This window comes from Heloderma suspectum, chromosome 6 (assembly GCF_057233095.1).
Source record: "Heloderma suspectum isolate Gila_16-S chromosome 6, 16-S_ref, whole genome shotgun sequence".
In the NCBI taxonomy this organism is placed as follows: Eukaryota; Metazoa; Chordata; class Lepidosauria; order Squamata; family Helodermatidae; genus Heloderma; species Heloderma suspectum.
This window is the reverse complement of record NC_139463.1, coordinates 119782606-119809655: the sequence shown is the minus strand read 5'-3', so window position 1 is coordinate 119809655 and position 27050 is coordinate 119782606. Positions and strand designations below refer to the sequence as shown.

Below are 27050 nucleotides of genomic sequence, written 5' to 3'. Positions count from 1 at the left end.
CTCTCGACTCCAGTCCAACACTTGAACTGCTAGATTGCATTGACTGTCTCTTCTGCCACTGCGGATACATGGCTGTTGTTGAATCTGCTATGTCTGTGTTTCATGAATTCTCAGACGTCATTCATTCCATCGTCTGCTCAATGACAGAATCTGATTTTTAGGGATGTATATGCATTTTGTCCCACTTACACAACTGTGTATTAGCACTAATGCATATGAGCACAATTGTGTATTTATACACATCCTCCCAAAGCTAAAACAAAAGTTCCGCGTGTCCTCAGAATTTGCATGACTCTGAAAAAGTCAATCTGTTGCACAATCCACAGGTCAGATCTAGAGAACTCCAACATCATTTGAATCCATTCCAGATTTCTCTGACCTGAAAAAAATAAAGAACATATAGTGGTATGAGCTTTAATGGGCAAGAATGAAATCAGTACAGTGTATTCAGTGGTCACCTAAGTGATAAATGCTAAGGTGGGACAGATGCAGAAAAGAACTTTTATTATATCTGTATATTCTTTTTTAAAAAACAAACAACAACAACATTTCTGTCACCCTTATCTGGCAGTATATCTGGCAGTATACAAGGGTATACAAGGGTATGGTAATTCTGTCACATAAAGTATGATAAAACAATAGAACAACTACAATATTGTAAAAGCAAAATATACAAACAAACATAATTATAAGACGTATCATATTAGAAAAATAAAAATGCCTGGGTTTTGATCTGGCAAAGAAAACATAGACCTATGAATCTCAGAGATATTTCCTTAGGATGCTATTCTATAAAAAGCGGGCCAGTTACAATTGATCCACAAAAGACCAGCAAGACAGAGGACACGAGGGAAGTATGTATGTAGACCCTAAGGTAAGAAGGAATTTGATTATCACCGCAATCCAAGAGACAACAGAATATGTCAGTGATACTATGCAGAGAACAAATCCTGATCTTCTGATGCACCATCAATTACTTTTGTGGAGAAGGTGTTGATTAGATCAGAAACATGTCCAACAAATAAATGGTTATTCTTCCATCTAAACCACTAAGAGACAGAAATGACTAGGATTGTGGCATGGTAGCTTACATTCATTTTCCTTAAATAATATACGATCTCAATTGCCAGGGTTGTGACCAGTTTCTACCAGCATATCTTTGCCTTTGTGTTTGCCATAAAACAGATCAATGAGGATCCCAGGATCTTGCCCAATATCACTCTCGGATTCCACATCTATGATAGCTACTATGATCTGATGATGACCTATCGGACCACATTGGACCTGCTCTTTAAAACATGTCAATTTATCCCCAATTACCATTGTGAGGCCCAGAAAACCTTACTAGGCATTGTTGGGGGACTGGGCTCTGATACCTCCTTCCGGATGGCAGACATCTTAAGCCTCTACAAGATTCCACAGGTTGGAGAATGTGAATAAGGGTGCGGGGAAATTACCCTCTCCTCTTCTCATTTCGTTCGGGATTTTGTGTTTCAGAGAAGGGAGAGATATGGATGAAAGAATAAATAATACTAGAAATTGCAGTATATTCCCGTAATATGAGAAAGACAAACAAAAGAAGCTCCTGACGAACTCTGACCTATCTTACAACTTCAGAAATATATCTTGTATGACTAGGAACATGCATGGAGAGACTCCTCCTAACTTATCTGTACATTGTCTGTGCTTTTACTTTTAGTTCACTTATGGCTCCTTTGCCTCAGAAGAGAATGAAACAACTCAGGTCTCTTCCTTTTACCGCATGGTCCCAAATGAAGCCAATCAGTATATGGGAATTATCCAGTTACTTCAGTATTTTCAATGGACTTGGGTGGGACTCCTGGTTATGGATGATGATAATGGAGAACATTTCTTGAAAACCCTGGAGCCCTTGCTTTCCCAGAATGGAATATGCTCAGCTGTCACAAGAAGAATCACACAACATGCCCATTTGGATAAGTGGAATGAAATGCATGATTTATTTTTGAAAATGTATATAGCTTTTACAGATGATAAGGCCAGTACATTTATCCTGTATGGCGAATTTTTGACTGTTACATGGTTGAGAACAACTATATTTCTACGAGATCCTGAAAAAAGAGAAAGGACATCATATACAAAAATGTGGATTATGACAACCCAGACTGATTTTGTATCAATGGGGCTTGAGAGAAATTGGGATTTTCAGCTATTCCAAGGTGCCATTTCCTTAGCAATTCACTCAAAAGATCTTCCAGGGTTCAAGGAATTTCTTCAGACGATAAAAACTTACTGGATGCTGGGAAACGGGTTTTTCAAAGATTTCTGGGAGCAAGCATTTGACTGTTATTTACCAGATCCCAGAGTGGCAATGGAAGTTGATGAACTGTGTACTGGAGAGGAGAAGCTGGAGAGTCTCCCTGCAGGTCTATTTGAAATGCACACAACTGGCCACAGCTACGCAATCTATAATGCTGTCTATGCTTTAGCGCATGCTTTGCATGCCATCTCCTTGACTAAAGCCAGGCACAGGGCAATGGTGAGGGGTAGAAGCATTGATCTTCAGTCTCTGCAGCCTTGGCAGGTAATGTCTCCATCATCATATCTTATTTCAATGACAAGACTAGCAGAAGGTGAGGAGAAATGCATGTTTTCCTTCTCAAAAACTGGTGAAAGGTGTTTCACACCTTTTTAACTGACAGAGATTTGCAGGTATAACATTCTCTCATATAATGGGAGCCTCAAACACTTTCAGTCTGCAATCTCCTACATCTTATAAAATCTCTCTGTCTTTTTCTCTTTCAACAAGCTCCACACATTTCTTCACGGCATTTCATTTAACAATTCAGCAAATGAAACAGTGTCCTTTAATGATAACAGAGTAATGGGTGGTGGATTTGACATCATGAACATGGTCACATTTGCTAATAACTCCTTCCAGAGAGTGAAAATTGGAAGGGTGGATCCCAATGATCCTGAAGGAAAGGAATTCACCATTAATGAGGATATGATTTCATGGCACAGACATTTTAACCAGGTATGGATTCAGGGTACACTATGGCAAAAATCTCTTTTCCAAATGGGTAATGAGGGTGCTAAATATCCAATGTTCTGCCTGACCTTATGCAGGGTCATCATCTCTAGAAGGAAGTCAGTACTATCAAAAACTCGATGTTATGCTGAACTCTCACTATATTCATTCAGAATCATATTACATTTTTTGATATGTAAATAATGAAATCATGTCCAAGAACCATGATTCATTTGTAACCTAGGTCAAGTCTGGGATCTGGGTAATCCACACACACACACACACACACACACACACGCCACTAGCTTGCAGTATGTGTTTTTTAATAGGAAATGATACTGCATCAGATCTTCAAATCAACTATTAAATGTATGAATACATATGATTCTAACTATATTTTCTACATATGGATAGGTGATCCCTGTTTCTGTCTGTAATGAATACTGCCACACTGGTAAGCAGAAGAAAATGAAGGAAGGGGAAAAGTTTTGCTGCTATGATTGTGATCCATGCCCAGAAGGGAAGATTTCCAACCAGACTGGTAGGTAATGTAGGGCTCCAACTTTCTCATCAAACAGTGTTTATTCTTTCAGATAAATTGACACTGAAATGGGACTCCTTTCTTTTTGTATTTTTTTTCAGACATGACAGATTGTTTCAACTGTCCTGAAGATCAGTATCCAAGCAATGATAGAGATGATTGCATTCCCAGAGTTCTAACCTTCCTGACTTATGAGGAACCATTAGGGATCATTTTAGCCTCAGTGGCTGTTTCATTCTCACTGATCACAGCCTTGGTGTTTGGAACTTTTATTAAACACAAAGATACCCCAATAGTCAAAGCCAACAACTGGGACCTCACGTGCATTTTCCTCATCTCCCTCATGCTCTGTTTCCTCTCCTCTTTGCTCTTCCTTGGCCAACCTGGGAACGTGACTTGCCTTCTCCGACAACTGACTTTTGGCATTATCTTCTCAGTGGCTGTTTCTTGCATTTTGTCAAAAACAGCTCTAGTTTCTCTTGCTTTTAGAGCCACCAAGCCTGGATCTAGGCTAAAGAAATGGGTGGGGAAAAGACTGGCGCATTACATTGTCCTCCCATGCTCCTTAATTCAAGCAAGTCTTTGTACTCTGTGGCTGGCAACCTCTCCACCGTTTCCTGATTTCGATATGTACCCTGTCACTGAAGAAATCATTGTGCAATGTAACGAAGGTTCCGTCACCATGTTTTACTGTGTCTTGGGCTACATGGGCTTCTTGGCCATTATCAGTCTCATTGTGGCCTTCCAAGCCCGCAAGTTACCGGACAGTTTCAATGAAGCCAAGTTTATTACATTCAGCATGTTGGTGTTTTGCAGTGTGTGGGTCTCCTTTGTGCCAACATACTTGAGCACCAGGGGAAATGACATGGTGGCTGTGGAAATCTTCTCCATTTTGTTTTCCAGTGCTGGCTTACTGGGATGTATCTTTTTCCCTAAATGCTACATTATGGTATTAAGGCCTGAACTGAACAGCAGGGACCAACTAACCAAGAGAAAACGTTAAAGGATCTGTCTTTCCCTTCTCTGTTTTGTGTTTTGGGAGTGTTTATGAACAAGGATGATGAAGTAAGATTTTGCAGCAATGTTTCAGTTTTCAGTGCACTTTCTTGTCCTTCTTCCCAATAGCATTTATGTTAAATACTTCTTGTGGAGTCTGGGACATGGGAGGGTGTGGCATTGAAGTACTTGCTTGAAAAATGCACAATATTCAGTCCTTCTACCTCTGCCATTGTGTGCTCCACATCTGCCATTAACCTATATCTGTTTGCACTTTCTGTGACTTCAGTGTCAATTCAACAGAAAACAATAAAAGCCTTAAACACTTTTTAATTCATCAATTCCCTCTGGCCCCTGCACCTATCCTTCTGATATATTTCAGTTGTATCATCTAGGGTCACCTCTGTGATGTATGCTGTTTTTTATACAAATGGTTATAAAAACCACAGTGGGGGCAGAGGAAGATTTTTCAGTGTAAAAGAATCTATGTGAAATCTGAATTGAGTTAAGAATTCAAAAGGAGAAAGGAAATGACTCTCAATCGGGGAGGGGGGTGGAAACTAGCAAACCAACAACCCAGAAGTTGAAATTACCCCACTCCCATGTTACTCCCTACATGCTCACTACATATGGCAACTGAGAGGAAGAGCAGAGATGATTTTATTATAATTCACAAGGGGCACATCATTCACATCAAGCTATTGGAATGCCCCGGGTGAAACCTTTCCTAGGGCTAGAAGATGGAGGCATCACTCGCTCTGCTGCATTATTGCCTTCCTCCCTCCCCATCAGTGTTTTAGAGGTATGCCAGAAAATGGAATTTGGTGAAGAATGTCTGCATCTCCAAAGCCTGAATTGGTATGAAGCTTCATCTGGGTGCAGCAGCTTCAGTTCTGGTCAACGGGGATGGACAGACTCCCCTGCACCCAGCTTTCTTGGGTGCTCACCAAGCTGCTGCATCGTCACAGCTCAGTTAGTGTCTGACAAAGCTATGGGTAGGGAAGTGTGAACCCATCTGTACCTGTCTTCTCCAGGAGCCTGCTTAAGCCCTGCCCCACTTGCCCCCCCCCCCCGGACCTGCAGTACAGCCCCCAGGAGCTCACCTACACAAACTCCAGGCTCATCCGGTGACTGCCCGCCAGTTTCCTGACCTTTTTCATGAAAAAAGGAGGTTATAAAATGCAAACATTTACATATGCCCAGAGTTTTTTAGCTCCTTTTCTTCATAGTAAAAACAACACAAAAACAAGGTGTCAAAATGTCTCGTGCTCGCTGAATGGGTCCCGGGTGAGAATGGGGAGTGTCCGGGAGGGCAGCGAGCAAGAGACGGCTAGTGGATGGGGCACCACCTCCTCTTCCTCCTCTCTGGTTGCCTGTCAAAGACAGCCGACCAGGCAGCCCAGTCTCTTCTGTTCACAACTACCTGCCGAGCTCCACAGGACTCGTTGGTTGGCCCGCCAGTACCCTGGAGTTCGGTGAGTGGGGCGTGGGGCTGGCATGAGGATATCTCCGGCCTCCTGTGCTCAGTCGGGTGCCGACAACATCCCTAACTGTGGGGTCGGCCATCCTGCTAGTGAGCTGCCACTGTGTGCAACAATGGCAGCTTGGACACTTCTGTGTAGGGTATGTGGCACAATTGGTGGCCATAAAGCGCCCATTTATGTGACATCCCATGTGCCGATGCAAAATTGTGGCTTGCTAGGAGGATGGGGCAGCTGCCAGGCGCTTGCTGAGCCACCGGACGCTTGCCAAGGGGGTCCGGGAGTGCCCTGCAGTTTGGCAAGTGGGATCTGCAAGGGTGTATGAGGGGGAGTCCATCAGATTCCACACACACCCATGCACTCTGGTGGCATCCCTACTGGTCACTTCATAGGGAATCCACACAGAAGCCTGTTGTGCTGGGAGATTAATGTCACGTTGCTGCTGTTGAGGCTGGTAACCTGTTAAAGCTGGTGGGACAGATCAGGGGTGGGGGTGTCTGACACAGGCCGCTCCATTCCAAGGAGGATTCTGCAGACCGGATTTGTCAGAATTCAATCCCATTTAAAATTTGTGCGGACTTCTCTGACAACCCTACAGTCATGTAATCCTGTCACTATGTTAGTAAGAAAGCTTTAGAGTTCTCCAGAAGTCTTTAGCAGGTTGTACCTTAAGCAAAGCAAGGGATAGGGAGAAAGCAGGGGGGGGGGGAAATCCCTGAATGCAGGAGGAAGGAGTAAAGCTTACAGGTTCACCCACCTCTTGTTCTATTACTATCATTTCTAGCTTCCAATTTCAGTGATTTTTTTTTTTTTTTTAACCAGGGCTCTCCAAAGACAGTGTTTTGGACAGGCATGTTGAAGTATGGTTTTGCAGCAATGTTTCAGTATTCATTGCTCTTTCTGGTTCTCCTTCCCACTAGCAGATATATTGAAATGGTTCTTGAGTCTGGGACAGGGGAGACCGTTCCGCCACCGATTTCGGGGGGCCGAATGCGCTGGCATTCGGCCTCCCGGAGATCCATGGCAGAATTCTCTGACATACCTACATAGTACATATCTCAATCAGGAACGGTGGAGGGGTTGCCAGCCACAGAGTACAAATACATACTTGAATAAGGGAGCATGGAAGGACTGTGTCATAATGAGCCAGACTTTTCCCTGCCCATTGTTTTACCCTAGATCCAGGCTTTGTGGCTCTGAACTACAGCGGTTGTTTGTCAAATGCAAGAAACAGTCACTGAGAAGATAATGCCAAGAGTTGGCTATTGGAGAAGGCAGGTCACTTTCCTGGACTGGCCAAGGAAGAGCAAACAGGAGAAGAAGCAGGGCATGAGGGAGATGATAACAATGTTTGTAAGGTCCCAGTTCTTGGCTTTGACTATTGAGGTATCTTTAAAGTTGGATAATATCTCACCCATGTGGCATTTTTGAGCTGGTAGCAAAATGGAGCATAGGAGGCAATGAGTCCTGGGGCAATTGCCCTTCTGAGGTCACAGACTGTTTCCTCTGAGAACAGATGTTGGTTTCTGTGAGGACAGGTGGAATGTCCCCTAGTTCCTCTGTTTTGCCTCTCATATCTACTGGATTTCTTATTAGCATGGATGCATGTTTCCCATGAAAGGAATTTGTCCATTGATTAGTTATCCCCCCCCCACTGTTTTCAGCTATGATATTGGGAATAAGTTTACTGCATTACCTGCCAGCTTTCTGAGTTACACTTCCTTAATCTTTTAAACAGAGATTACATGGCTAGGTTTTAAAAAACACCATGATAAGCTACATAAATCTTTACGTAGCCTATCACGGCTGACTTAAAACAAAAAACAAAACGTGCGTACACAAATGGCGGCGGCCATGGCCGCCGCCATTTGTGTTCTTTATTTTGGCACATCTTAGTCTACGTAAACATCTACGTAGACTAAGACAGCGAAAATAAGGGGAACGCAAATAGCGTAGCATTTACGGTATTTGTGTTCCCCTTATTTTCGCCGTCTTAGTCTACGTAAATGTTTACGTAGACTAAGACGTACCAAAATAAAGAACGCAAATGGCGGCGGCCATGGCCGCCGCCATTTGCGTACGCACGTTTTGTTTTTTTAAAAAAATATCAGCCGTGATAGGCTACGTAAACATTTAAGTAGCCTATCACAGCTGACTGCAGGGATGCAAATGGCGACGGCGATGGCCACCGACATTTGCGTCCCTTCTAGCCAGCGGCCGGATGTCCGGCTGCTGGCAGAGCCGGCCGACTGCTCTGCAGAATCCCTCTGGAGCGGAGCTGGCCACCCAGGATTCCGGGGGGGTGGAGGAAGGGAGCGCCTCCCCCCCGGCCAGGATTCCGGGGGGAGAGACGGAACACCTCGCCCCCAGCATCAGCATAATCCACGGAAAGGTAAGTATCTTTCGTACATCCCTAGTACTATGTAGCTGAAGAAATAATTGTGCAATGCAATGAAGATTTAGTCACCATGGTTTACTTTTTCTTGGGAAACATGGGCCTCCTGTCCACAACCAGGTTTATTGTAGCATTCCAGCCCAGAGGTTACTGGGCAGTTTTAGTGAAGCCAAGGTTATTACATTCTGCATATTGGCTTTCGCACTGTGTGGGCCTCCTTTGTCCCAACTTACTTGAGCAAAAGAGGGAAAGACCTGGTGGCTGTGGAGAGCTTGTCTATCTTGTTTTTCAGTGCTGAGATGCTGGGATGTTTCTTTTCCCCTAAATGATGCCTATTGTGTTGAGGCCTGAATTAAACAGCAGGGAGGAGCTAACCATGAGAAACCATTAAAGAAACTATCTATATTCCTGCTGTTATTTGCATTGCAAAAGGCGTTCAAGAGCAGAAAGGTTCGTATTGTCTGAAATTCTAGATATTCAGTCAAAGTTAATGTCACATCTCTCCTAAAATTGTATGTCAGTGTTCATACCCCTTTTCAGTTCCCCCTAACCAAATGGCTTCTTCAATGATCTCAGACCAGGTCTTGCTTTGTCATGGAAACTTGGTAGTGAAATCAGCCAATCTGAGCAGAGCTACAGTGTCACTGCCATGTGCTATAGGCCTGTGTGTGTTGGGGGGGATGAGATAACTGCTTACTGTACACATGTCTGCTTACATGGAGTGATGATGCAAATAAATATATAAAAACTATAGTGGAAAGTAAACAGAATTAAGAAAAATTCAAACTTGAAGTACTCCAATGCAACAGAGTTACAAAAGAGAAGCAGATGTTGTCCTGTTTTGAAGGGAAGGATGTCTCAGGAAACCTAACATGAGGTAAATATATTACTTCCCAAAGTCATAGCTGGAAACTTCGGAAGAAATAATAACAAATGGCTAAAGGAATTCCTGTTTTATGGGAAACATATGTAAGCAAGTCGATAAGTGATCATTAGGGGTGCACGGAACCCACTTACCTGGTCTCGCAGCTTTTCGCGGTGGGGGGGAGGCGCTTCGCTGCTCTCCCCCCGAAGTTCAGGCCGGGGGGGAGGCTTCCCGCCTTGCCCGGCTGAAATTCAGGCCGGGGAGGAGGCGCCTCGCCTCGTCCATCCGTGAACTAAAAAGTAAAAAAAAAGAACGCCCCTGTGATAGGCTACGTGATGATTAACGTAGCCTATCACGGCTAGATCTGTAAAGTCAGCCATGATAGGCTACGTAAATCGTCATGTAGCCTATCACGGGTGACTTTAAAAAAAAAAAAGCGCGTACGCCAATGGCGGCCCCCATAGGGAGCCGCCATTCGCGTTCCTTATTTGGTCGCTGTAGTCTACGTAAAGATTTACGTAGACTACGGCGAAAATAAGGGCAACGCAAATAGCGTTGCCCTTATTTTCGCCGTAGTCTACGTAATCTTTACGTAGAATACAGCGGCCAAATAAGGAACGGGAATGGCGGCTCCCTATGGGGGCCGCCATTATCCGTACGCGCTTTTTTTTTTTTTTAAGTCACCCGTGATAGGCTACGTGACGATTTATGTAGCCTATCACGGCTGACTTTGCAAATCTAGCCGTGATAGGCTACGTTAATCGTCACGGAGCCTATCACGGGGGCGTGGGGTTTTTTTAGTTTCATTGGAATGGCGGCGGCGGCAGCCGGTCGAAAGATCGGCTGCTGCCCCCGCCCCTGACAAAGACCCGATGAACTGCCGCCGGGACCCACCGCCGGGAGGGACATTCGGGAAAGGTAAGTCCCGTCCCGGGGGGGGGGTGCGGGGGGCGGGGGGTGCCGAGAATTTCTCCCCGAAACTTGTTCGGGGGGCCGAACACGTTGGCGCTCGGCCCCCCAAAGTTTCGGGAAGAAATTCTCCGCCAACACTAGTGATCATATAAATAGGAGAGGCAACATACAAATCTCCAGGACATTCTGCCTGATCTCACCAGGACATGATATCAGTCCTTATCCTGGCTTCTCTACACTCCCATTTGTTCCCATTTCAGACATGCTGACAGTTTTAATGAAGCCAAGTTTCTTACATTCAGCATGTTGGTGTTTTGCAGTGTTTTACAGTGCATGATTCTCCTTTGTCCCAGCTTACTTGTGCACAAGAGGGAGGCCTGGTGCCCAGACAATGTCTTTTAATCTGCACCAGTTATTTCCTTTTCACCCTTTAGGTTATGTGGTAAAAAAAAGTAAAAGTTGACAGGTGACAGACTCACCTGCTTACAATAGACCTGGGTATCAATAGGGTTCTTTGGGTAGTATCCAATAGTAGTCTGACACAAAACAGAGCCACTGAAATGACTGGGAGTTAAGTTAGTTGTGACTTTCATTTCAGTGGTCTACTCTACATGGGACTAACATTGGATACTACCCTTTATTATTGGAGTGGATCCATCTTAGTTTATTGGTCCTCAGTCCATTGCTGAGTTCAAGCACCAGTTCAGGATAGTCATTGCCTCTTCTGCATTTCTTGAAAAGGTGAGGTAGTGTTGGGTGTCCTCTGCATATTGACGGCACTTCACTCCTTCACTCTGGATAACCTCTCTCTGTGATTTTATGTCGATTGGAGACAAAACAGAGCTTTGAGGGATGCCGCAATGGAATGTCTACGAGGCAGATTTATAGTCACCCAGCACAACCTTCTGGAACTGTCTGTCCAAGTAGTCTCAGAATGGAAGTTGGAGTCACCCAGGATCCAAGCCTGGGTGTCCTCAACACCATGTCTGAGATACTGTGACCACTTTCATCTCCTCAGACAGGTAGACTTAGGGCAGCAGGTTTGGCAGTACACCAATGGAATTACTAAGCTCTCCTGAGAGCCCAACACCAAGCATAGGCATTCCAGATTAGAGCACAAGAAATCTAGAGAGTCAGATGGAATTCTTCTAACATGGAATGGGACAGAATGGAATGAGAAAGGAATGAAACAACCAACATTAAAACAAATCTGAATAGTAAGACAAGGGGATCCAGTGGCACATAAGATAACATAACAGAAGTGTGCTGAGATGTCTAAGAGGAACTTACACCATTTGTGCTCAATCATTGGAGACAAAAGGCATCTATAAACATTGAAAGCATCCCTCCAGGTATATTCACTGAAATGAAACCCCCGATGTGACCTCAGTGCCCTCAGTGATTCTGTGCTGTGAGTGATGATGCGAACCTGTTAATAGACCTTCATTCAGACTTTTGCTCTTATTTTTGTTCCAAGATATTTCTTTCACCCTATAGCCCCACTTTACTGTTAGTGTTTACTCACCATGGGAATCTAGGGATGGGGGAGAAATTTGTTCAGTTCACATTTTATGCACACTTACCAAATTCTGGAATGTTGAAAATGTGCAAACCAAGCTTCAGTTCTCCTTTGCAATGCACACTTCTCTGGATTTGACACAGAAATTCTCCAATCAAAAGAATGGATACAAAAGTGTGTTTATTAGGGAAAAGTGCGCACAAAAATGTATGTACATTGTTCTGCAAAAATTTTTTCTCAACATTGGACAAACCAAACTTATGGTAGGAAAAAGTTTCAAATTTCCAGACAAAAGGAATTCATGATTGGAGAAATGAGAGGGAGGAAAGAAAATTGACAGATTTATTAATCCCTATGGGAATTTGGAATCAAGCTGCTTTTCTCATACTTTAGCATGCACACTTGTGGCCTGGTGTGTAGAAAAGAAACAACGTGTTTTCTAAGATGGCTTTTTACCAAATGAAAAAGAACAATTTCTAAGCTGTTGTATTCACCTTGAAACTGAAACTTTTGTTCCAGGAATATCGTGAGGTTTAGGTAAAATGCTTTGAGTGGGGAGTTAATTGGAATACCTCCCATTTTGCTTTTCCCAGAAAGCCCAGTTCTGGATTACTTTTTTGATATTTGGTGAATTTACAAACATATCTTCCACCATTAAAAGGAAAGAAAAGGAACAGCTTCCTTCGGCATTCACTCAGGGCAATAATTGTGTTGGACAACAGTTGAATATATACATTAAAATGTACACATTTACACAGTGGCAGATTGTTTCTCCAGTAGCTCATTTTATTCTATTTTCACTGTATTAAAAAGGAAATGAAAGAAAGGTCATGTGGAGATGAATCAGCAAAATAGTTTGGTGAAATGAATTTTGGGACAGCGTTGCAGGGGTGTGATAATGTCATGGTGGGGAAGAACGTTTGGATTCCTGGGATTATTGCACACTTCTTTGGTCAAATATGTCACACCTCGAGTCCAGCTTGCTTGGCCTCTGGGTGGGCTGTTGCGGGCGGGTGGGGTGAGATGATGTCCCCACCGTGATCAGTGGCCTGTGAGGGTGCGACCAGAGTTGGGACTGGCAGAGAGCCACCATAAGCTCTCCACGCCACTCCCCAATGCCTCTCTGATGCGCAGCTGTAAAGCGGGTGCCACGCGCTTTGCAGCTGGGGGAACGTGGGCGGCAGCAATGGCTTGGCTGCTCACTCTGGAGAGGCAATCGGCGACAGCCTTCCCAGGTGAGGGATGCTGTGCGCAACAGCGGCTGCGGCTGGCAGGTGGCGGCCTCTCCTTGCCGAGGTTTCTTGCTGGGGTGGCAACCACACTTGCAAAGGCAGCGGATGCTTCATCCTTGGGCTCTCGGTGGGCCGGATTAAGACCGCTCAGGCGATCCTGGGCCTTACGGCCTAGCTGGCCCTAGAGACTGGCTCAGGCTTTCCCTTGTGGGGAGGCTGAGGGGCCGTGGGCTCTGCAGCGAGACGGCATGAGTGAGCCCAGGAGCAAAATTTGTGCTACTTGGGCTGGCTGGCCCAAGGTTTGGTGGGGGCTCTGGGGAGGTGGGGAGGGACAATTCAAAGGGTCGTTTCCCTCATTCCCGCCCCCCAGGGTTCTCCTGCCCCTTCCTTATTCAGACAAGGTCTCCTTTCAGCAGGGGGGCAGCTTTAAATTTATTTATTTCATTTACTTACAATATTTATATACCGCTCCTCATCAGAAGATTTCAGAGCGGTGAACAACATGATAAGAATAAAACAATGGTTAAAAGAGTTATAGAAGTTAAAACATTTTAAAAAAGAAAATCCCAATGAAGTGGAGTTCAAGAAACCATGGCTGGTCATGCAAAGGAGGCCTCTTGAAAGAACAAAGTCTTCACGAGGTGCCAGAAAGAACACAATATTGGCACCTGCCTGACCTCTAAAGGCTGGGAATTCCACAGAAAGGGGGCCACCACACTGAAGGCTCTTCTCCTGGTGGACTCCAACTGGGCCATAGGTCCTTGTGGAACCACCAGGAACATGCCCTCTGATGACCTCAGTGACCAGGCAGGTTGGTAGGGAAGGAGGTGCTCTCTCAGGTATCCTGGTGCCAAGTTGTTTCGGGCTTTGTACACTACTACTAAAACGTTAAACCTGGCCTGGTAGTGAGTAGGCAGCCAGTGCAGTTCCCTCAGCAAAGGAGTTAGACGCTGAAAAGGGCAGCTCCCCACAACAGCCGAACTGCTGCATTCTGCACTAGCTCCAACTTCCGGACCAGCCTTAAGGGCAGCCCCACATAGAGCGCATTGCAGTAATCCAGTCTTGAGGTTGCTAATGCCTGTACCACCGTGGTCAACCTATCCCTGTCCAGGAGAGGCCGTAGCTGGCGAACCAGCCAAAGCTGGTAAAAGGCACTCCGAGCTGCCGTGACCACTTGGGCCTCCAGCGACAATGATAGATCTAGGAGCGCCCCCAGAATACGGACCTGATCTTTCAGAGGGAGTGCAACCCTCTCCAGAACAGGCAATGAGCCTATCTCCTGGACCCAGGAGCCACTCACCCACAGGGCTTCTGTCTTGCCAGGATTCAGCTTCAGTTTATTGGCCCTCATCCAGCCCATGAGTCTAAGCACTGATTCAGGACTTGCACAGCCTCTCCTGATTCAGATGTCACAGGGAGATGAGCTGCATGTCATCAGCATACTGATGGCATTTAGCTCCAAATCCCCTGATGACCGCTCCCAGCAGCTTCATATAGAAGTTAAACAACATTGGGGACAGGATGGTACCCTGTGGCACCCCATAGCTCAATTGCCAATGGGCCGAGAAATACTCACCCAATGTTACTTTCTGAAATCAGCCCCGGAGGTAGGACCAGAAACACTGTAGCACAGTGCCTCCAATTCCCATCCCATGGAGTCAATCCAGGAGGATATCATGGTCAATGGTATCAAAAGCCAATGAGAGATCAAGCAGAATTAACAGGGTTGCGCTCCCCCTGTCCCTCTCTCGATGGAGGTCATCCATCAGGGCAACCACGGCTGATTCAGTCCTGTAACCAGAATGAAACCCAGACTGAAATGGGTCTAGATAATCAGTATCCTCCAAGAGTGCCTGCAGTTGGTTCGCCACAACCCTCTCAAGTACCTTCCCTAGAAAAGGGGTCTTTGCAACTGGGCGGTAGTTGTCTAATACCTTTGGGTCCAGGGTGGGCTTCTTCAGGAGTGGCCACACTACTGCCTCCTTAAGGACAGCAGGGACCACCCCTTCCTGTAGGGAAGCATTTATCACTTCCTGGACCCACCCAGTCATACCCCTTCAGCTAGATTTTACTAGCCAGGAGGGATGGGGATGAAGAGGGCATATGGTCAGTTGCATTATTGCAAGCATCTTGTCCACATCATCAGGCCGTAACAACTGGAACCAATCCCACAAAATCGGACAGATGGTGGCATCAGACACCTCGACTGGTACTGCACAAACAACAGCATCAAGGTCGCTGTGGAGACAAGCAATTTTGTCCTCAAAGTGCAATGCAAAAAGGTCACAGCGGGTCCTCGACGGGGCCAGGGCCCCATTTACTGGGGAAGATGTTAACAACCGCCAGACCACCCGGAAGAGCTCTGCTGGATGGCTACTTGAGGACGCAATGGAGGCAGCAAAATAAACCTTCTTTGCTTCCTGCACTGCCATGCAATAGGCACGATTATGCACTCTAGAGTGTGCTCGGTCATCTTCACTTCGAGTCTTGCGCCATTTGCGCTCCAGCCGATGTCCAGCCTGTTTCATTGACTGCAGCTCCCCAGTATACCAGGGAACAGAACCGGCTCCACAGTGCCAGAGAGGGCATTCAGGTGCGATCATGTTGATGGCCCTCCACATCTCACTGTTCCACAGTGAGGCTAGGGCCTCAGCTGGATCACCAGCTCTCTCCACTGGAAAATCCCCAAGAGCATTCAGAAATCCATTGGATTCCATCAGTCTCCTAGGGCGGACCATCCGAATAGGTCCCCCACCCCCACGGGAGGAGAGGAATGCCATAATTTCAAATCTCACCAGGAAATGGTCTGACCATGACAATGGGGCTACTTGGAGCCCCCCAATCTTCAGACTACCCATCTCACAAGTTGGAGCAAAAAGCAAATCAAGGGTGTGCCCTGCTTTATATGTTGGGCCGATGACATACTGAGACAGCCCCATGGTTGTCATGGAGGCCATGAAGTCCTGAGCTGGAACTCCAGAGACAGCCTCAGCATGGAAGTTGAAGTCACCCAGAACCACCGTCCTGGGTTCCTCCAACACCACACTTGCGACTGCCTCTGCCAGCTCAGTTAGCGAGGATGCTGGGCAGCAGGGTGGGCGGTACACCAGCAGCATCCCCAATCTGTCTCTATGGCCCAACACCAGATGCAACCTCTCAAGGCCTGCTCCAAGGTGGAGTGGTCTCCTGGAGATAGAGATGGAAGTTCTATGAACCATGGCAACTCCCCCCCTCGCCCTCCAACCTATGTTGGTGCTGCACTGAGTACCCAGGTGGGCAGAGCTGAGTCAGGTTGAGTCCACCCAGCTCACCCACCCAAGTCTCAGTGTTACACACCAGGTCGGCCCTCTCATCCACATTTAAATCGTGAATGTGTGCGGTCTTATTGCAGACCAATCTGGCATTAAATAGCAGCACCGCAAGACATGAGGGCACAGTGGAAGAGCTACCAGCTACATGAGAGCTAGAGGAGGGGGGTCGAAGGGGAACAGTGTATAAACACCTGTGGCACATTCTACTTTAATGTCCCAACCCCCTCCTCCTGCTCTATCTCCTTCTGCCCCAAGTCACTGGAATAGTGGTTCCTCCTCCATGGGTCCCCACATTAGAGTCTCCTAGGCACATCCTTACCACCGTAAAATGCCCACACACTCTCCACAGCCACCCACCATTCAAATATACAATCAACCATTCAACTCATACACTCCACTCATTCCACAATCACTCCCAAACAAACTAATACAGTCAGAGCTTGTAATTGTGGTTGTAACCAGCCACTGGTCACAGTTAGACGTCAGGTTTGTTAATAAACCAAATAAAGCAGAGAACAAGCCAAGTGCTATTTCCTAGCCATGTAACCGTCTTCCATTGGTTCATGCTCATTCTATCTCACCTGGAAGGTAGCAAAGCAGTTCTCCCCCCACCCCCCGGCTCTCACCCAGGGTAAGCTCCACTTCAAGCTCCCATAGGCTCCCACCCTGGGCAGAGAAGTAGTTGTGGGATATGAAGCCTCTACCCCTGTCTCTCACCCAGGGTGAACAACAATATCATAAGAAGAACTGCTGTTGGCAGAGGGTCCCTGCTCTCACTCAGGGACCCCTCACTTCACACACCTCCCTTCACACAGCACAGGCAATCAAGAGATGACCAGGATGTAAGTAATCCAAGAGGAAGAGAAGATGGAAGGCACCCTCGCCCTCGTGGCAAACCAAAGGGGCAAACCAAAAGGGCCCACCCCCTCTGGTGTTGCCCCCGCTGGTGGCAGCCCTCCACCTCAGAGCAGGGCAGTTTTTAAGTCTCCATGATGCCTGGAGATCTCGAGGCTCAGAGATAGCACTCTGCTCCAGTAGGCTAGAGGAAACTTCAGCAGGTGTTCCCACTCATTCTGCAACCAGCGCAGGCTGACCCAAGGCAGGATCCTGGGAGGTGGGGGGGGGTTACAGGCAGCAAGCCACCAGCTAGCTGTAAACGGTAGGGATGGCAGAGAATTCCGCCACGGATCTCGGTGAGGCCAAATGCCAGTGCATTCGGCCCCCCGAAATCTGTGGCGGACTGGCCTGCCACCCCCCCGCCACCCCGCGGATCCCCCACGGGATGAGACTTACCTGGGGCAGATCTTCCAGGTGGTGGCAGCTGCGGCGGCAGCGACGGCTGCGGCGGCTGATCTTCCAACCGGCTACCGCTGACGCCATATGCAGTCTTGTTGCTTTGTGTGTTGTTGTTTTTTTACAAGACATGATAGGCTAAGTAAAGACTTAGGTAGCCTATCATGTCTGGCTTAAAAAAAAAAAAAGTGTACGCAAATGGCGGTGGCTACGGCCGCCGCCATTTGCGTTCCTTATTTTTGGCCGTCTTAGTCTACATAAATATTTATGTAGACTAAGATGGCGAAAATAAGGGGAACGCAAATAGCGTAGCGTCTACGCTATTTGCGTTCCCCTTTTTTCGCCATCTTAGTCTACATTGCATTCCTTATTAATGAGTAGAAAGCCTTATCAAGCCCTCTGCCTGGGAAGCGAAGTTTGTTTACAGGCGGCTGTGCTTGAGAACCAAACACTTCTAGCCTATGCTGGGAATGGATGCGAGGGACGCCTGCTAGTGTCATGCTGCCTTGTGGCTGACATGTATGGTATAAGGCCCATTGTACCCAGTGGCTCGGAGTTCAGACACAGAAGCTGTCTGATCCAACCATTGGGTGTGCCTGTGTGCCGTAAGTTACTCCATAAAGTCTCCTTGTAAGCAAACCTTTGAGCCTGATTTATCACTATCTTGGCACTTCTAAGCAGGCTCCAATGGTAGGGGTGATGCCACTTACCCCGCTGGCAGGTATCTCAGCTCTGGCTGTCCCAGCTGCAGCACGCTTGGACGTGATCAAAGCCTTGGACGTGTTTGAAGCTTCTTCCAGGCATTATAATAAAGGCATTATCCTCACAGAATCAGGGCTTCTCTATCTTGTTCTTTTTTTTTCTAATTGAGGCATGATTTTCAAAGCTTCTAAGTATTGAAGCTTCACAACTGTGAAGCTTCGGAGATCATGCCTCAATTAGGAAAAAAAACAAACATAGCAGAGAAGCCCCGATTCTGTGAGGATAATACCTTAATTAAAAAAACAAACATCCCGAGCGGGGGAGAGGAGGGGGTAAAACCTAGTCTCATTTGAAGGGATACAACAACCCACTGCTCAATGCAGGAAGCCTGATTCCCAGGTGGTCGCCCATCCAACTACTAGCTGGGGCTGACCACGCTTAGCATCTGAGATCAAACAAGCACACGCAGGAAAACAGCACAGCGCTTGAGTGTGAACCAACCTCGCGCATTCGATGAAGCACTGCAATGGGGAAAATGGGTGAGTGTGAATAATCACGTTTTAATGCAAGAGCGTTTAACCCAATGGGACACCGAATTCATTGCGATGGGAGGCGCAATGTAGATTGGCCCCACACTGCAGAGGGAATGTACTGGATTCCAATTCCTTCCATAATCAAATGGGCCACAGAAGGTGAGAACTACATGTTAATAAATGGATCTGGATGTGAATGTGGAGGAATAGTGTTTTAACACGCCCTCCCCCTTTGCAGGATGCCAGAAGCACATCCCTTTTTTTTTCCCTGAGAAGATTCTGAGCATACATTTTTGTCTGGTATTCTGAAGGAGAGTAGAATATTTTAGAGAAGACAGATTTGGGAAGAGCACAGGAGGGGGAGTGAGTGATAAAAAGTGAACTAAAAGCATAACAATTAAAAATATAGAGAGAAAGAGTAATGTTCAAATTACTGGGACAATCACATGCTTTTTTCTGGTCAAGTCACTATTTCTCTATAGACCTATTTGTTTCCCAAAGTACCACTGAGGTGCAAAGGCCTGAAGTGATCATTTCGTTCTCATAATTATACAAATCATTACAATTGATTAACCTGGCAATTGAGGGCTTTTGAGCAGGCCCTGGAAAACAGTCATCAAGCAAGTTTGCAAGTGGTTATAAATGCAACCCATGTGCCACTGAGATCTGGGAGTATGGGCAGGAGGAAGCTAGAACTCCTCTCTGACAGCTCCCCACCCCCTAAGCTAGTATTCTGGGCACTTGTAATGCTACAAAAACAAAAACTAAGGCTAAGAAATTTCTCTTTGAGCGGTGCATTAACAGAGTCAGGCACCCCTCACCCCCACTGTAGCTGAACAGGGAGTTCCTGTTTATCGATACAGCGGAGCATGTGTAAAGGGAAGCTTTGACATGAAGATGTTCCGGCTAGTGGTGATCCCGCTTCTACTGCCTCCCAGTATGTCCAAAGTAGATACTAAAAGGTGTCTTGTGGATTGTCCAGTCCCTGTTCCTCATGAGTGGTATCAGCCAGGCGAAATCATCTTTGGTGCGGTTGCTTCTCATATCTGTTATATTTTTTATGAACTTACATTCAAGGATCACCCTTCACAGAAGCTGTTTGGAGTTCCACAGTAAGGTGTTTGTTTGTTAGTTTGTTTTTCCTCCTCTGCATCTTCTGAGCATCAGGTCACAAAAGTGATTTATGTGAGAAAATGGATGCTCCAAGAAAATTGACAGGGTATTGGTCAAATCCAAGGATTTATGTATTTTTTTCTATATCGCCCAATAGCCAGCTCACAAGTTTTGTGGGTGGTTCACACACATTCAAAGACAAATATGTATTTATTTCATTATTTATTTTGGTCATGAAATGAAAAGAGGGTGGGGGAAAACTGCTTCAAAAGTCATCATCAGATTTCAGAAAACATACAGAAATGGATGAAATCTGGAGATACAAACAACACAAGCAAATGCTTTTTCATGCGCATCAGATAATGGTGATGGTTTATGCATTAGAGTGTAATGTTTGCCAAATCACCGGTTCCTGAATAGGCCACAGTCATGAGCCTGGGGCATGAGTTCAGTCCGCGAAGAAGTTCAGCACTGAAGGTTTACGGGAGGTATAAGCAAAGATCAGGGAACTGAGAGGCAGATTTCCACATTGTCTGTAGCTGTGTTGGGAAACTAACGCATTATCTTATTCTTTACTTTTTGTTCTTACATTTAAATCCCCCTGTTTTTTCTCCAGTGAACCCATGGTGGCTTACATGATCCCCCTGCCCCTCCATTTTATCCTCAAAGCAAAAGAATGAGGTTGGTTAGGCTGAGAATCAGTGACTGGCCCAAAGTCAACCACTGAGCATCATGTCCGAGTGGGGAGTAGAAACCACATCTCTCGACTCCAGTCCAACAGTCCAAATGCTACATTGCATTCACTGTCTCTTCTGCAACTAGGGATACATGGATGTTGTTCAATCTATTCTGTCTGTGTTTCATGAATTCTCAGACATTGTTCATTCCATCATCTGCTCACTGACAGAATCTGATATTTTAGGGATGCATGTGCTTTTTGTCCCACTTACACAACTGTGTATTAGCACTAATGCATATGAGCACAATTGTGTATTTATGCACATCCTCCCAAAGCTAAAACAAAAAGTCCGTAAGTCCACAGAATTTGCAGGACTCCGAAAAAGTCAATCAGCTGCAGAATCCACAGGTCAGATCTAGAGAACTCCAACGTCATTTGAATACTTTGCAGACTTCTCTGACCTGAAAAATTAGGGATGTACAAAAATCACTTACCTTTCGCAGATTATGCTGATGGTGGGGGGGGGAGGCGCTCCCATCCCTCCCCCAGAATCCTGGCCGGCCGGCTGAGCTCCACAGCGACTCTGCGGAGCCACCGGCCGGCTTCGCCAGCAGCCGGACATCCGGCCGCTGGCTAGCAGGGACGCAAATGGTGGCGGCCATAGCCGCCGCTGTTTGTGTCCCTGCAGTCAGCCATGATAGGCTACATAAATGTTTACGTAGCCTAAAAAAAACAAATGCACGTACGCAAATGGTGGCTGACATGGCCGCCGCCATTTGCATTCCTTATTTTGGCATGTCATAGTCTACGTAAACATTTACGTAGACTACGGTGAAAATAAGGGGAACACAAATAGCGTAGCATCTATGCTATTTGTGTTCCTCTTATTTTCGCTTTCTTAGTCTACACTGTTTATGTAGACTAAGACGTGCCAAAATAAGGAACGCAAATGGCGGCGGCCATGGCCACCGCCATTTGCATACACGAATTTTTGTTTTTTGTTTTTAAAAAGTCAGCCGTGATAGGCTACATAAGGATTTACGTAGCCTATCAACTGGAAATGGCGGCGGCGGCAGCCGGTCGGAAGACCAGCCGCCGCAGCCGCCGAAACACTGCCGGAGCCGCCGCCGGAGCTGCCGCCTCCAGGAACATCCACCCAAGGTAAGTATCATCCCGGGGGGGTGGCGGGCCATTCCGCCACCGATTTCGGGGGGCCGAATGCACTGGCATTCGGCCTCCCCAGATGAATGGCAGAACTTTCGTACATCCCTATGAAAAATAGAAAGAATATATAGCGGTATGAGCTTCAGTGGGCTAGATGGAAATCAGTACAGTGTATTCAGTGGCCACCTAAGTGATGATGTACTTCTAAACACTGAGGTGGGACAAATGAAGAAAAGAAATTTTATTATATCTGTATATTCTTTTTTTAAAAAAACAAACAACAAAAACAAAAACATTTCTGTCACCCTTCATCCTTCCAGATATCTGGCAGTATACAAGGGTATGGTAATTCTATCACATAACGTATGATAAAACAATAGACCAACAACAGTATTGTAAAAGCAAAATATACAAACAAACATAATAATCAGACAGATCATATTAGAAAAATAAAAATGCCTGGGCTTTGATTTGGCAAAGAAAACATAGACCTATGAATCTCAGACTTTTTTCCTTAGGATGATATTCCATAAAAAGGGAGCCTGTTACAATATGATCCACACAAGACCAGCACGACAGAGGGCACGATGTGACTATATATGTAGACCCTCAAGTCAGAAGGAATTTGATTATCACCCCAACCTAAGAGACAACAGAATATGTCCGTGATACTATGCAGAGAACAAATCCTGATCTTCTGATGCACCATCCATTACTTTTGTGGAGAAGGTGTTGATTAGATCAGAAACAACTCCAACAAAGAAATGGTTATTCTTCCATCTAAACCACTAAGAGACAGAAATGACTAGGATTGTGGCATGGTAGCTTACATTCATTTTCCTAAAATAATATACGATCTCAATTGCCAGGGTTGTGACCAGTTTCTACCAGCATATCCTTGCCTTCGTGTTTGCCATAAAACAGATCAATGAGGATCCCAGGATCTTGCCCAATATCACTCTCGGATTCCACATCTACGATAGCTACTATGATCTGATGATGACCTATCGGACCACATTGGACCTACTCTTTAAAACATGTCACTTTATCCCCAATTACCACTGTGAGGCCCAGAAAACCTTACTAGGCATTGTTGGGGGACTGGGCTCTGATACCTCCTTCCGGATGGCAGACATCTTAAGCCTCTACAAGATTCCACAGGTAGGAGAACGTGAATAAGGGTGTGGGGAAATTACTCTCTCCTCTTCTCATTTCGTGCGGGATTTTGTGTTTGAGAGAAGGGAGAGATATGGATGAAAGAATAAATAATACTGGAAATTGCAGTATATTCCCGTAATATGAGAAAGAGAAACAAAAGAAGCTCCTGACAAGCTCTCCCCAATCTTACAGCTTGAGAAATATATCTTGTAGAAGCAGGAAAATGCATGAAGAGTCTGCTCAAAACTTATTTGTACATCCTCTGTGCTTTTTAGTTCACTTACGGCTCCTTTGCCTCAGAAGAGAGTGACACAACTCAGTTCTCTCCCTTTTACCACATGGTCCCAAATGAAGCCCAACAGTATATGGGAATTATCCGGTTACTTCAGTATTTTCGATGGACATGGGTGGGACTCCTTGTGGTGAATGATGATAGTGGAGAACATTTCTTGAAGACCCTGGAGTCCTTGCTTTCTCAGAATGGCATATGCTCAGCCTTCACAAGGAGAATCACACAACAAGCCCGTCTGGATGAGTGGAATGAAATGCATGATTTATTCTTAAAAATGTATATAGCTTTCACAGATGATAAGGCCAGTACATTTATCCTATATGGAGACACTTTGACCATTACATGGCTAAGAACAACTATATTTCTTGGAGATCCTGAAAAAAGAGGAAGTACATCATATGCAAAGATGTGGATTATGACAAGCCAGGCTGATTTTGTATCAACAGGGTTTGAGAGAAATTGGGGTTTTCAGCCATTCCAAGGTGCCATTTCCTTAGCAATTCACTCAATAGATCTCCCAGGGTTCAAGGAATTTCTTCAGATCATCAAACCTGACTGGACCCAAAAAGATGATTTCCTGAAAGAATTCTGGGAGCAAGCATTTGACTGCTTTTTTCCAGATCCCAGAGTGGCAATGGAAGTTGATGAACTATGTACTGGAGAGGAGAAGCTGGAGAGTCTCCCTGCAGGTCTATTTGAAATGCACACGACTGGCCACAGCTACGCAATCTATAATGCTGTCTATACTTTAGCTCATGCTTTGCATGCCGTGTCCTTGTCTAAAGCCAGGCACTGGGCAATGGTGAGAGGTAGAAGCATTGATCTTCAGTCTCTGCAGCCTTGGCAGGTAATGTCTCCATCACCATGTCTTATTTCAATGACAAGACTAGTACAAGGTGAGGAGAAATGCCCATTTTCCTTCTCAAACACCGGTGAAAAGTGTTTTACACCTTTTTCACTGACAGAGATTTGTCGGTATAACATTCTCTCATATAGCGGGAGCCTGAAAACAATTTCAGTCTGCAATCTCCAACATCTTATAAAATCTCTCTGTCTTTTTCTCTTTCAATAAGCTCCACACATTTCTTCACTGCATTTTGTTTAACAATTCAGCAAATGAAATGGTGTCCTTTAATGATAACAGGGTACTGGGAGGTGGATTTGACATCATGAACTTGGTCACATTTGCTAATAACTCTTTCCAGAGAGTGAAAATTGGAAAGTTGGATCCCAATGATCCTGAAGGAATGGAATTCATCATTAATGAGTATATGATTTCATGGCACAGTCATTTTAACCAGGTATGGATTCAGGGTACACTATGAGAAATATCTCTTTTACAAATGGGTAATGGGGGTGCCAAATATCCAGTGTTCTGCCTGAACTTATGCAGGGTCATCATCTCTAGAAGCTAGATTAATCTAAACCTAGATTAATTAATTAATTAATTAATTAATTAATTGAAGCAAGTCAGTACTATATAATACATTCAAAAACTAGATGTTACGCTGAACTCTCCCTATATCCACTCAGAATCATATTACATTTTTTGATATATGAAGAAATCATGTCCAAGAACCGTGATTCGTACTTAACCTAGGTTATGTCCGGGATCTAGGTAATTCACACACACAGACACCCGCCACTGGCTTGCAATATGTTTTTATTAATAGGAAATGATACTGCATCAGATCTCAAAATGGACTATTAAATGTATGCATATATATGTTCCTAAATATATTTTCTACGTATGGATAGGTGATCCCTGTTTCTGTCTGTAATGAATACTGCCACACTGGTAAGCAGAAGAAAATGAAGGAAGGGGAAAAGTTCTGCTGCTATGATTGTGATCCATGCCCAGAAGGGAAGATTTCCAACCAGACTGGTAGGTAAAGTGGGACTCCAACTTTCTCCTCAAACAGTGTTTATTCTTTCAGATAAATTGACACTGAAATAGGACTCCTTTCTCTTTTTATTTCTTTTCAGACATGACAGATTGTTTCAACTGCCCTGAAGATCAGTATCCAAGCAATGATAGAGATGGTTGCATTCCCAAAATTATAACCTTCCTGACTTACGAGGAACCGTTAGGGATCAGTTTCGCCTCAGTGGCTGTTTCATTCTCCCTGATCACAGCCTTGGTGTTTGGAACTTTTATTAAGCACAAAGATACCCCAATAGTCAAAGCCAACAACTGGGACCTCACATGCATTTTCCTCATCTCCCTCATGCTCTGCTTCCTCTCCTCTTTGCTCTTCCTCGGCCAACCTGGGAAAGCGACTTGCCTTCTCCGACAACTGACTTTTGGCATTATCTTCTCAGTAGCTGTTTCTTGCATTTTGACAAAAACCACAATAGTTTCCCTTGCATTTAGAGCCACCAAGCCTGGATCTAGGCTAAAGAAATGGGTGGGGAAAAGATTGGCACATTACATTGTCCTCCCATGCTCCTTAATTCAAGCAAGTCTTTGTACTCTGTGGCTGGCAACCTCTCCACCGTTCCCCGATTTAGATATGTACTCTGTAACTGAAGAAATCATTGTGCAATGTAACGAAGGTTCCGTCACCATGTTTTACTCTGTCTTGGGCTACATAGGTTTCTTGGCCATTATCAGCTTCATTGTGGCCTTCCAAGCCCGCAAGTTACCGCACAGTTTCAATGAGGCCAAGTTTATTACATTCAGCATGTTGGTGTTTTGCAGTGTGTGGGTCTCCTTTGTCCCAACATACTTGAGCACAAGAGGAAAAGACATGGTGGCTGTGGAAATCTTCTCCATTCTGTTTTCCAGTGCTGGCTTACTGGGATGTATCTTCTTCCCTAAATGCTACATTATTGTATTAAGGCCTGAACTGAACAGCAAGGACCAAATTACCATGAGAAAATATTAAAGTATCTGTCTTTCTCTTGTCTGTTTTGTGTTTTGGGAGTGTTTTGGGACATGGATGTGGAAGTAAGATTTTGGAGCAATGTTCCAGTTTTCAGTGCACTTTCTTGTCCTCCTTCCCAATAGGAGGTATGTTAAATAATTCTTGTTGTGTCTGGGGAATGGGAGGTTGCGGCACTGAAGTCCTTGCTTGAAAAATGCACAATACTCAGTCCTTCTACCTCTGCCATTGTGTGCTCCACATCTGTCATTAACCTATATCTTACTGCACTTTTGTGACTTCAGTGTCAATTCAGCAGAAAACAACAGAAGCCTTAAACAGTTTTTATTTCATCAAATCCCTCTGGCCCCTGCACCTATCCTTCTGATTTATTTCAATTCTATTATCTAGGGTCACCTCTATGATGTATGCCGTTTTTATACAAATGGTTATAAAAACCACAGTGGGGGCAGAGGAAGATTTCTCAGTGTAAAAGAATACATGTAAGATCTGAATTGAGTTAAGATTTCAAAAGGAGAAAGGAAATGACTCTCAATCAGCGTGGGGGAGGAAACAAGCCAGCCAACAACCCAGAAGTTGAAGTCACCCCACTCCCATGTTACTCCCTACATGTTCGCTACATATGGCAACTGAGAGGAAGAGCAGAGATGATTTTATTATAACTCACAAAGGGCACATCCTTCACCCGAAGTTATTGCAATGCCCCTGGTGAAACCTTCCCTAGGACTAGAAGATGGTTACATCACTCGCTCTGCTGCATTGCCTCCCTCCATCCCCCATCAGTGTTTTAGAGGTATGCCAGAAAAAGGCACTTGGAGAAGAATGTCTGCATCTCCAAAGCCTGAATCGGTATGAAGCTTCATCCGGGTGCAGCTTCAGTTCTGGTCAATAGGGAAGACAGACTCACCTGCACCCAGCTTTATTGGGTGCTTGCCGACCTGCTGCATCATCACATCTCAGTGAGCATCT

At 45.2% G+C, this 27050-nt stretch overlaps 1 protein-coding gene across 1 annotated transcript; it reads left to right on the top strand.

Moving 5' to 3' along the window:
• The first annotated feature begins 11134 nt into the window (after positions 1 to 11134).
• Positions 11135 to 26099, top strand: LOC146342891 (vomeronasal type-2 receptor 26-like). Its single transcript, XM_084808059.1, has 9 exons — positions 11135 to 11196; positions 12883 to 12954; positions 16984 to 17104; positions 18237 to 18355; positions 22616 to 22907; positions 23180 to 24043; positions 24270 to 24497; positions 24955 to 25081; positions 25183 to 26099. The coding sequence occupies exons 1-9, from the start codon at positions 11135 to 11137 to the stop codon at positions 26082 to 26084; spliced, it is 2787 nt and encodes a 928-aa protein (XP_084664185.1). The 3' UTR covers positions 26085 to 26099.
• Positions 26100 to 27050: the final 951 nt, after the last annotated feature.